At 34.4% G+C, this 12,500-nt stretch overlaps 1 protein-coding gene across 2 annotated transcripts in view; it reads left to right on the plus strand.

Annotated features, from left to right (window-relative positions):
- The first annotated feature begins 7,607 nt into the window (after nt 1-7,607).
- Nucleotides 7,608-12,500, plus strand: part of znf292b (zinc finger protein 292b) — a 19,942-nt gene continuing 15,049 nt past the window's right edge. Inside the window, exon 1 of one of the 2 annotated variants that reach the window (XM_079831300.1) lies at nt 7,608-7,790. In XM_079831300.1, coding sequence (XP_079687426.1) covers nt 7,629-7,790 — 162 coding nt within the window. In that variant the 5' untranslated portion in view covers nt 7,608-7,628. The remainder of the gene's footprint in view (nt 7,791-12,500) is intronic. The other variant, XM_079831299.1, reaches the window with a different exon arrangement.

Genomic DNA, 12,500 nt, shown 5'->3' on the forward strand with positions numbered 1-12,500 from the left:
GATATTGTTTACAGGAGTATAATATGAGTCTGTTATTGTTTACAGGAGTATAATATGAGTCTGTTATTGTTTACAGGAGTATAATATGAGTCTGATATTTGATATTGTTTACAGGAGTATAATATGAGTCTGTTATTGTTTACAGGAGTATAATATGAGTCTGATATTTGATATTGTTTACAGGAGTATAATATGAGTCTGATATTTGATATTGTTTACAGGAGTATAATATGAGTCTGATATTTGATATTGTTTACAGGAGTATAATATGAGTCTGTTATTGTTTACAGGAGTATAATATGAGTCTGATATTTGATATTGTTTACAGGAGTATAATATGAGTCTGATATTTGATATTGTTTACAGGAGTATAATATGAGTCTGTTATTGTTTACAGGAGTATAATATGAGTCTGTTATTGTTTACAGGAGTATAATATGAGTCTGTTATTGTTTACAGGAGTATAATATGAGTCTGATATTTGATATTGTTTACAGGAGTATAATATGAGTCTGATATTGTTTACAGGAGTATAATATGAGTCTGATATTGTTTACAGGAGTATAATATGAGTCTGATATTGTTTACAGGAGTATAATATGAGTCTGATATTGTTTACAGGAGTATAATATGAGTCTAATATTTGATATTGTTTACAGGAGTATAATATGAGTCTGATATTGTTTACATGAGTATAATATGAGTCTGATATTGTTTACAGGAGTATAATATGAGTCTGATATTTGATATTGTTTACAGGAGTATAATATGAGTCTGTTATTGTTTACAGGAGTATAATATGAGTCTGTTATTGTTTACAGGAGTATAATATGAGTCTGATATTGTTTACAGGAGTATAATATGAGTCTGATATTGTTTACAGGAGTATAATATGAGTCTGATATTGTTTACAGGAGTATAATATGAGTCTGATATTGTTTACAGGAGTATAATATGAGTCTGATATTGTTTACAGGAGTATAATATGAGTCTGATATTGTTTACAGTTGTATAATATGAGTCTGATATTGTTTACAGGAGTATAATATGAGTCTGTTATTGTTTACAGGAGTATAATATGAGTCTGATATTGTTTACAGGAGTATAATATGAGTCTGTTATTGTTTACAGGAGTATGATATGAGTCTGTTATTGTTTACAGGAGTATAATATGAGTCTGTTATTGTTTACAGGAGTATAATATGAGTCTGTTATTGTTTACAGGAGTATAATATGAGTCTGTTATTGTTTACAGGAGTATAATATGAGTCTGATATTTGATATTGTTTACAGGAGTATAATATGAGTCTGATATTTGATATTGTTTACAGGAGTATAATATGAGTCTGTTATTGTTTACAGGAGTATAATATGAGTCTGATATTTGATATTGTTTACAGGAGTATAATATGAGTCTGTTATTGTTTACAGGAGTATAATATGAGTCTGTTATTGTTTACAGGAGTATAATATGAGTCTTTTATTGTTTACAGGAGTATAATATGAGTCTGATATTGTTTACAGGAGTATAATATGAGTCTGATATTGTTTACAGGAGTATAATATGAGTCTGATATTGTTTACAGGAGTATAATATGAGTCTGATATTGTTTACAGGAGTATAATATGAGTCTGTTATTGTTTACAGGAGTATAATATGAGTCTGATATTTGATATTGTTTACAGGAGTATAATATGAGTCTGTTATTGTTTACAGGAGTATAATATGAGTCTGATATTTGATATTGTTTACAGGAGTATAATATGAGTCTGTTATTGTTTACAGGAGTATAATATGAGTCTGTTATTGTTTACAGGAGTATAATATGAGTCTTTTATTGTTTACAGGAGTATAATATGAGTCTGATATTTGATATTGTTTACAGGAGTATAATATGAGTCTGTTATTGTTTACAGGAGTATAATATGAGTCTTTTATTGTTTACAGGAGTATAATATGAGTCTGATATTTGATATTGTTTACAGGAGTATAATATGAGTCTGTTATTGTTTACAGGAGTATAATATGAGTCTTTTATTGTTTACAGGAGTATAATATGAGTCTGATATTGTTTACAGGAGTATAATATGAGTCTGATATTGTTTACAGGAGTATAATATGAGTCTGATATTGTTTACAGGAGTATAATATGAGTCTGATATTTGATATTGTTTACAGGAGTATAATATGAGTCTGATATTGTTTACAGGAGTATAATATGAGTCTGATATTGTTTACAGTTGTATAATATGAGTCTGATATTGTTTACAGGAGTATAATATGAGTCTGTTATTGTTTACAGGAGTATAATATGAGTCTGATATTGTTTACAGGAGTATAATATGAGTCTGTTATTGTTTACAGGAGTATAATATGAGTCTGTTATTGTTTACAGGAGTATAATATGAGTCTGTTATTGTTTACAGGAGTATAATATGAGTCTGTTATTGTTTACAGGAGTATAATATGAGTCTGTTATTGTTTACAGGAGTATAATATGAGTCTGTTATTGTTTACAGGAGTATAATATGAGTCTGATATTTGATATTGTTTACAGGAGTATAATATGAGTCTGATATTTGATATTGTTTACAGGAGTATAATATGAGTCTGTTATTGTTTACAGGAGTATAATATGAGTCTGATATTTGATATTGTTTACAGGAGTATAATATGAGTCTGTTATTGTTTACAGGAGTATAATATGAGTCTGTTATTGTTTACAGGAGTATAATATGAGTCTTTTATTGTTTACAGGAGTATAATATGAGTCTGATATTGTTTACAGGAGTATAATATGAGTCTGATATTGTTTACAGGAGTATAATATGAGTCTGATATTGTTTACAGGAGTATAATATGAGTCTGATATTGTTTACAGGAGTATAATATGAGTCTGATATTTGATATTGTTTACAGGAGTATAATATGAGTCTGTTATTGTTTACAGGAGTATAATATGAGTCTGATATTGTTTACAGGAGTATAATATGAGTCTGATATTTGATATTGTTTACAGGAGTATAATATGAGTCTGTTATTGTTTACAGGAGTATAATATGAGTCTGTTATTGTTTACAGGAGTATAATATGAGTCTTTTATTGTTTACAGGAGTATAATATGAGTCTGATATTGTTTACAGGAGTATAATATGAGTCTGATATTGTTTACAGGAGTATAATATGAGTCTGATATTGTTTACAGGAGTATAATATGAGTCTGTTATTGTTTACAGGAGTATAATATGAGTCTGATATTTGATATTGTTTACAGGAGTATAATATGAGTCTGTTATTGTTTACAGGAGTATAATATGAGTCTTTTATTGTTTACAGGAGTATAATATGAGTCTGATATTGTTTACAGGAGTATAATATGAGTCTGATATTGTTTACAGGAGTATAATATGAGTCTTTTATTGTTTACAGGAGTATAATATGAGTCTGATATTTGATATTGTTTACAGGAGTATAATATGAGTCTGTTATTGTTTACAGGAGTATAATATGAGTCTTTTATTGTTTACAGGAGTATAATATGAGTCTGATATTGTTTACAGGAGTATAATATGAGTCTGATATTGTTTACAGGAGTATAATATGAGTCTTTTATTGTTTACAGGAGTATAATATGAGTCTGTTATTGTTTACAGGAGTATAATATGAGTCTGATATTGTTTACAGGAGTATAATATGAGTCTGATATTGTTTTCAGGAGTATAATATGAGTCTGTTATTGTTTACAGGAGTATAATATGAGTCTGATATTGTTTTCAGGAGTATAATATGAGTCTGTTATTGTTTTCAGGAGTATAATATGAGTCTGTTATTGTTTACAGGAGTATAATATGAGTCTGTTATTGTTTACAGCAGTATAATATGAGTCTGATATTGTTTTCAGGAGTATAATATGAGTCTGTTATTGTTTTCAGGAGTATAATATGAGTCTGTTATTGTTTACAGGAGTATAATATGAGTCTGATATTGTTTACAGGAGTATAATATGAGTCTGTTATTGTTTTCAGGAGTATAATATGAGTCTGTTATTGTTTACAGGAGTATAATATGAGTCTTTTATTGTTTACAGGAGTATAATATGAGTCTGATATTGTTTACAGGAGAATAATATGAGTCTGATATTGTTTACAGGAGTATAATATGAGTCTGTTATTGTTTACAGGAGTATAATATGAGTCTGATATTTGATATTGTTTACAGGAGTATAATATGAGTCTGTTATTGTTTACAGGAGTATAATATGAGTCTTTTATTGTTTACAGGAGTATAATATGAGTCTGTTATTGTTTACAGGAGTATAATATGAGTCTTTTATTGTTTACAGGAGTATAATATGAGTCTGTTATTGTTTACAGGAGTATAATATGAGTCTGATATTTGATATTGTTTACAGGAGTATAATATGAGTCTGTTATTGTTTACAGGAGTATAATATGAGTCTGTTATTGTTTACAGGAGTATAATATGAGTCTGTTATTGTTTACAGGAGTATAATATGAGTCTGATATTGTTTACAGGAGTATAATATGAGTCTTTTATTGTTTACAGGAGTATAATATGAGTCTGTTATTGTTTACAGGAGTATAATATGAGTCTTTTATTGTTTACAGGAGTATAATATGAGTCTGTTATTGTTTACAGGAGTATAATATGAGTCTGATATTGTTTACAGGAGTATAATATGAGTCTTTTATTGTTTACAGGAGTATAATATGAGTCTGTTATTGTTTACAGGAGTATAATATGAGTCTGTTATTGTTTACAGGAGTATAATATGAGTCTGTTATTGTTTACAGGAGTATAATATGAGTCTGATATTGTTTACAGGAGTATAATATGAGTCTTTTATTGTTTACAGGAGTATAATATGAGTCTGTTATTGTTTACAGGAGTATAATATGAGTCTTTTATTGTTTACAGGAGTATAATATGAGTCTGATATTGTTTACATGAGTATAATATGAGTCTGATATTGTTTACAGGAGTATAATATGAGTCTTGTTTACAGGAGTATAATATGAGTCTGTTATTGTTTTCAGGAGTATAATATGAGTCTGTTATTGTTTACAGGAGTATAATATGAGTCTGATATTTGATATTGTTTACAGGAGTATAATATGAGTCTGTTATTGTTTACAGGAGTATAATATGAGTCTTTTATTGTTTACAGGAGTATAATATGAGTCTGTTATTGTTTACAGGAGTATAATATGAGTCTTTTATTGTTTACAGGAGTATAATATGAGTCTGATATTGTTTACATGAGTATAATATGAGTCTGATATTGTTTACAGGAGTATAATATGAGTCTGATATTGTTTACATGAGTATAATATGAGTAGGGTTGGGTATCGTTTGGGTTTTTTTCGATTCCGGTGCCAAACCGATACTTTTAAAACGGTTCCGGTGCCTAAACGGTGCCTGAACCGATACTTTTTTTTTTTTTAAAGGCCACCAAACGAGGTGGATGACATTAAATGGCTTTTTATTTATTTATTTATTTATTTATTTATTATTTAAATTGAACCATTTATTAAAAGTTTAATGTATACTTAAATGTATGAATATAAATAAATACAAAACACAATTTACTTATTTACAAATTATAATTGACATATTTACAAATTCACAGTAAAACCTAAGCCACCCAACTACAACAAGCCTAATATAACTCTAAACAGTTACAGTAATAACAGCAGTCGTCTGTATTCTTGCTCTGCAACAAACCAGCTTCGAGCTTCAGCTTTATTTTGAAATATGATCATATTCTCTGGCTAAATATTTTAGAACACATCGCCTTAATGTTTCCATGGTGACGCGTCATGTTTCTCACATGACACACAGCAGCCGCAATAGCGCTGACAGCTCAGCTGTATCGGGTTTATTTCGTTTTTTCTTTTTATTCAAAATATTCACAAACTTCTTAACTGTGTCACGAACTATCTGATGTTCAAATGTGTGAGTGAATGTGTGTTAGTTGATCTATAAAGCGCAATGGGCGGCGCCATGTTAGTTTGCGCCTCAGAATCGGATCTGTCGGATTTACAACACTTGAGTTCATTCTCGTCTCACGAAATACATGAAAGTAAGTGACCAGTGAACTGGAAGAAGAATAGAGTAATCTATATAGTTACTATATAATGTGCATTTATCTGATGTGAATAAAACACGTAACGTTAGTCAAATTATAACCGTCTGAAAGGATTGTCATTGCCGCTTTCATAGACATCAGTGTGTGTTTTTTGCTAGTAGCCTACTTATGAACATTTAAATGTCTGAAACCTGAAATAAACATGATGTCGTTGAAAACACTGAATAGTTGTCATGAGTTGTGATGTGACCAGCGCTGAGCGTCTGTCTCTGGCTCAGCCAAAGCGCGAAAGCACGTTTGAATTTTGGCACCGAAATGAGGAACCGAAATCTGCGTTCTGATTCGGTCCGGTACATACCGGTTATATAAGTACCGGTCCCATATTGGAACCGGATTTCGGTACCCAACCCTAAATATGAGTCTGTTATTGTTTACAGTTGTATAATATGAGTCTGTTATTGTTTACAGGAGTATAATATGAGTCTGATATTGTTTACATGAGTATAATATGAGTCTGATATTGTTTACAGGAGTATAATATGAGTCTGATATTGTTTACATGAGTATAATATGAGTCTGTTATTGTTTACAGTTGTATAATATGAGTCTGATATTGTTTACATGAGTATAATATGAGTCTGATATTGTTTACAGGAGTATAATATGAGTCTGATATTGTTTACATGAGTATAATATGAGTCTGTTATTGTTTACAGTTGTATAATATGAGTCTGATATTGTTTACATGAGTATAATATGAGTCTGATATTGTTTACATGAGTATAATATGAGTCTGATATTGTTTACATGAGTATAATATGAGTCTGTTATTGTTTACATGAGTATGAGTCTGATATTGTTTACAGGAGTATAATATGAGTCTGATATTGTTTACATGAGTATAATATGAGTCTGATATTGTTTACAGGAGTATAATATGAGTCTTTTATTGTTTACAGGAGTATAATATGAGTCTGATATTGTTTACATGAGTATAATATGAGTCTGTTATTGTTTACAGGAGTATAATATGAGTCTGTTATTGTTTACAGGAGTATAATATGAGTCTGATATTGTTTACATGAGTATAATATGAGTCTGATATTGTTTACAGGAGTATAATATGAGTCTGTTATTGTTTACAGGAGTATAATATGAGTCTGTTATTGTTTACAGGAGTATAATATGAGTCTGTTATTGTTTACAGGAGTATAATATGAGTCTGATATTGTTTACATGAGTATAATATGAGTCTGATATTGTTTACAGGAGTATAATATGAGTCTGATATTGTTTACAGGAGTATAATATGAGTCTGTTATTGTTTACAGGAGTATAATATGAGTCTGATATAGTTTACAGGAGTATAATATGAGTCTTGTTTACAGGAGTGTTTATGTTCTAAGAAAATCAGCGCTTTCGAGCGCAGGGTCATGTGACCTGGCCAGTACGTCAGCACGCACAGTGATTTGGCGTCACGTGACGCGCTGTGCGTACGCGGCGGAATTGGAAGGGAAGATGGCGGACGAGGAGGCCGAGCAGGACCGCAGCGAGCGGAGCGACCCTTCCGACGCGTTAAACGCGCTCTCAGCGCGCCTGGAGGAGATATCAGCGGCTCTGAGCAGCAGCCAGGAGACGCCCGACGAGCGCGCGTCGCAGTACTGCTATGAGTTCTGTCAGGTGAGCCCGTAATTCCGCCTGTGGCACAACATTGTTCCGCGGCGCTCATAAACACCGCGATCCCGCCGAACAGACGCGCGTCTCGGCGGCTCACACACCGCGTCGCTCTCCTAACGCGCTTATAGCGGGTCAGGCGCTCATTCGGGCTCGGTTCTGTGGATAGGGCAGAATCTGCAGGACTGTAAACAAGCGCGCAGCGTGCACGCGCACAGCCCTCATCATCCATAACAGCATTAAACCCGCCGTGTGTGTGTGTGTGTGTGTGTGTGTGTGTGTGTGTGTGTGTGTGTGTGTGTGTGTGTGTGTGTGTGTGTGTGTGTGTGTGCGTGCTGCTCATCATTCCCACAATCCTACACTAGTGCTGCTCAACATCATATATCACACCCATCTTCATCATCATCATAATCAGTGCTGATATCATCATCATCATCGTCTGTAGTGATGTCGTTGATTGGCAGATGATCTGACTGCACATCATCATCATCATCATCATCATCACTATAATCATCATCATATGTGACCCTGGAGCACTAAACCAGTCATCAGGGTCACTTTGAAATTGAGATGTAAATATCATCTGAAATCTGCATTAATAATAATCATTGTGTGTTTGTTAGGACAAAATGTTGAATCTGAGGCTGTAAAAACTCTAAATATTGAGAATCTCCTTTAAAGTTGTCCAGATGAAGCCCTTAGCACTGCATATTACCACTAATAATACATTTATGATATATTTACAGTAGGACATTTACTAAATATCTTCATGAACGTGATCTTAATATCCTAATGATTTCTGGCATAAAGAAAAATGTATAATTTTGAGCCAGTGTATTATTACACCCGTGAGACGCAGGACTGGTGCTGAGGTCAAGGGTCAGATATGATATTTCATGATGATGATGATGATGATGATGATGACCGGCTGAAAGCTTCACATTTGCTGTTATTAATAACTCATCACTGCTGTTATTTATTGCTATTACTTTATTGGCTGAGAAAAATTTAGTGTTCTTTTATATTATTAGGGTATGTTTAGGATACGCACAATATTTGCCTTCATATTTCATGCATATTTTCTGCAAAGATATTTAACACAAGTCATGTGTGTACATTTACACAAGATTGTGTGTGTGTGTGTGTGTGTGTGTGTGTGTGTGTGAGTGTGTGTGTGTGTGTGTGTCACCCTGATGGCTAATAAACGTTACTTCAGTCATAAATCGTTCTGAATAAATAATCAAAAATGTGCCATATCACCCAGCCCTAGTCTAGCAACTCATGATTGTATTATTATCGTTATCATTATTATCTATCAAATGTTGTGATTGTGCTATGCAAAGAAAACAATGCCACAGCTCATAGACTATAGTTCTATCACATCACACACACACACACACACATTTAATTATTTTATTTGGAATGACAAATACTGATTAAAGCAACACAGCATCCAAATATTCATAAAGAGCTTCTCATGTTTAACCTGACAATACAGACGATGTAAACAGTCCCGCCCACATCAGCCAATGGGCTGTGGGTAAAGATGACATCATCTCCTCCACACATGCAGACTGCCTATGATTGCTGACACAGAGCAATATCTGGCTCTTTGCTTAGAGCTCTTCTTACTCAGTCCAGATTCTATCTCTTATATGATCATTAACTTGCTCATTTGCATATTTCTGTGCTCATTGATTCGCTAATTAGCCATAATATCCTGTGACACCTAATCCAATAGTTGCTCTGCTTCTGAAGTCCATAAAATAATTAATAAAGGCCTTCTGAAGAGAATCAATGCGTTTGTGGAAGAACAATATCCATATTTAAAACTTTATCAAGTAAAGCTCGAGCCGATCTGTGTAAAAGTGTGTAAAGTGCCTCTCGGAGTTGAAGATGCCTGACGAGAGTAACTGTAACGCAAGCCTTTGATTGGCAGAGGAACTTCAACACTTTCTCCAGAAACTGAACAGGGAAGGCGGAGGCCGAAAGTTTACTTGATAAAGTTTTAAATATGGATATTTTTCTTCCACAAACACATCGATTCGCTTCAGAAGGCCTTTATTAACACCCCAGAGCCACTGGAGCAGTTATATGATGGACAGATGCACTTTTTATGGACTTCAAAAACAGAGCAACTATTACTGCAGTTATAAAGTTTGGATTATTCTGGACTTTTGTAATATAATCAGATTTTAACTCCGTCTGAGAGAAGAATGTCACACACACCTCGGATGAGCTGAGGGAGAGGAAATCATGGGCTGATCTTCAGTGTGTGTGTGTGTGTGTGTGTGTGTGTGTGTGAGCTATCCTCTAACCCAGATGTGCTGATCTTCAGTGTGTGTGTGTGTGTGTGTGTGTGTGTGTGTGTGTGTGTGTGAGCTATCCTCTAACCCAGATGTGCTGATCTTCAGTGTGTGTGTGTGTGTGTGTGTGTGTGTGTGTGTGTGTGTGTGTGTGTGTGAGCTGTCCTCTAACCCATCTCTGTTGATCTGTGCTCTCTCTAGTGTGCAACAGTGAATGCGTCTCCTCTCCAACACTGCCGCGCTCTGAGCTGTGTTTCGCATCATACTCCAGTATTGCGGTATCATCAAAATTCATATAACACAAATAAATCCCGGTATTCTGTATGAACTGCTAACCCACCCAGCACTAGTTGAGCTTATTATAGTCTTCTCAAAAGCCATCTGTTATAATCGCTGCCGACCCAGGCTTTTTTTAAAGTGAAATAAAGCCACACTTTTGCGCGCCGCTTCCCGTGCTCCATGGCTGCAACAGAACAAACGGGCGCGCAAGCACTTCCGAAAACTTGCGCGTTTGGAACCGATGATCGGAATCGAAAACAACATTTCTAAACGATTCCAATGGAACCGGTTCTCGATGCCCAACCCTAATCATCGCGTGGCGCATTATAACCACTCACGTGTTTCTGTTGCGTTTATGAATATAATGATCAGAGGCGTTCAGCTGGAGTTATGTTCATTAGGGCTGGGACGGTATGGATTTTTTCTTACCGCGGTTGAAAAGCAAGAAATTCCCGCGGTTCAGCGGTAAACCGCTTTAAACGGCTCCCTCGACTTTCACACACACACACACACACACACACACACACACACACACACACACACACACACACACACACACACACACACACACCAGCGCAGGCAATTGAACATAATAAGGAACATGTTTATTTTACATTTATTTTTTCACGTTTAGAACAGGAACAATTAGAACAGAAATGGTATGATATCTGAAAAAAAAGTGCTGGCAAAAGGAATTATAGACTCTGGTTAACATCCCAGCCTTCATATGTGTTGCTGAGAGCAGATCAGATCACGACTGAGAGATATGAAGATGGAACAGCAGAAACAAAGACAAACAAACACATTTTTATTTATCGGTATTGATCAGTAATATATATTTATTTGTTCATGTTTATTTATTTCCCATATTTTTACTTTCAGATTACAGTCGTCGTCATCAAACAATCACTTAAACTAACGACTTTCGCGCACACCCGCCCATATAATATAGCCTAATATATTATTTATATTTTTATATTACATATTTTTAAATATTCAGGCTATTAATTTACATTTACAATTTACATCTCGTGTGCGCTTTTGTCTCAGTGGTTAATGAAAACTATTTAACGAAGGCTCACGGCTGTTTAATTTAACAACATAATTTACCGTGATTGTATATTATGCTACTTTTATTATTTTTATATTTTATAACATTTACATATTTATATTAATTTGCATATTTTGTGTGGTGTGCGCTGTTGTCTCAGTGGGTCAAATATTTAACGAAGGCTATTTAATTTAACGTGTCGCACACTACTGTGATTGTAAGCCTGCCAGACGGAGATCTTTTTCGATAGCCTTTTAATGAAATTGGAATTTCAGAATCACATAGCCAACTTATATTTAATTGCCTACAATAGATTATTTATTGATTGTATTGAATGAAATTTCGCAGGCCCAGCTTATTTGTAGTCAATCTTTCCCAAACAGAGTTGGAAGAGAGTTAAAACTTACCAGTGCTAAGAGGCAGGTCCAGCTCAGTTTGCTCTTTCTGAAGCTGTTGTGTTTTCGCCAGCTATGGGAGAAAGCGGACACCAGCGGTCGACACAAACCCACGGCCCGGGCGGCGCGCGCTCTTCTTCTTCTTCTTCTGCTATTGTCGGCTGCGCAACCATGTGAGAGAATTGTGTTAAGCACGCGCAATTAAAAACTGAGGTCCTGCTTATGCGCCTGTATTTTATGCTTTAGTAAAATTAAATTCAAATTATAGGCTAAAAGACATTACACAGGTACAAATGGAGTGTTATAATGGAACATTGCGCTCCCAACTCACGAAAGGTCGGATTTGCTCCATCTTTTGATTAAGTTCTGTTTTGAAAACCTTGAATCCATATAAGACACACATGTCATTAGAATCAGTGAATCCACGGAATTAGACACAACGTGCACACATGTGCAGGCCAATGTTTTTGTTGTTTGTGATGGCGGTGACGATCTCAGACCCGCGGTATTGCGGTAACCGCCCCATCCCTAAAGTTCAGAGCCGCTCTCACTCACTCAGAGCAGAGATAAACGTGAACGCAGGAGACTCATCATACAGAGATCGACTGTTTCTGTTCCAGAGAATAGTTTATAACACACACAGCAGAACCACAGCACATCTGATGTGAGGAAAGCCGGCTTTACA

The sequence above is a fragment of the Gobio gobio genome, assembly GCF_949357685.1.
Source record: "Gobio gobio genome assembly, chromosome: 12".
NCBI lineage: Eukaryota > Metazoa > Chordata > Actinopteri > Cypriniformes > Gobionidae > Gobio > Gobio gobio.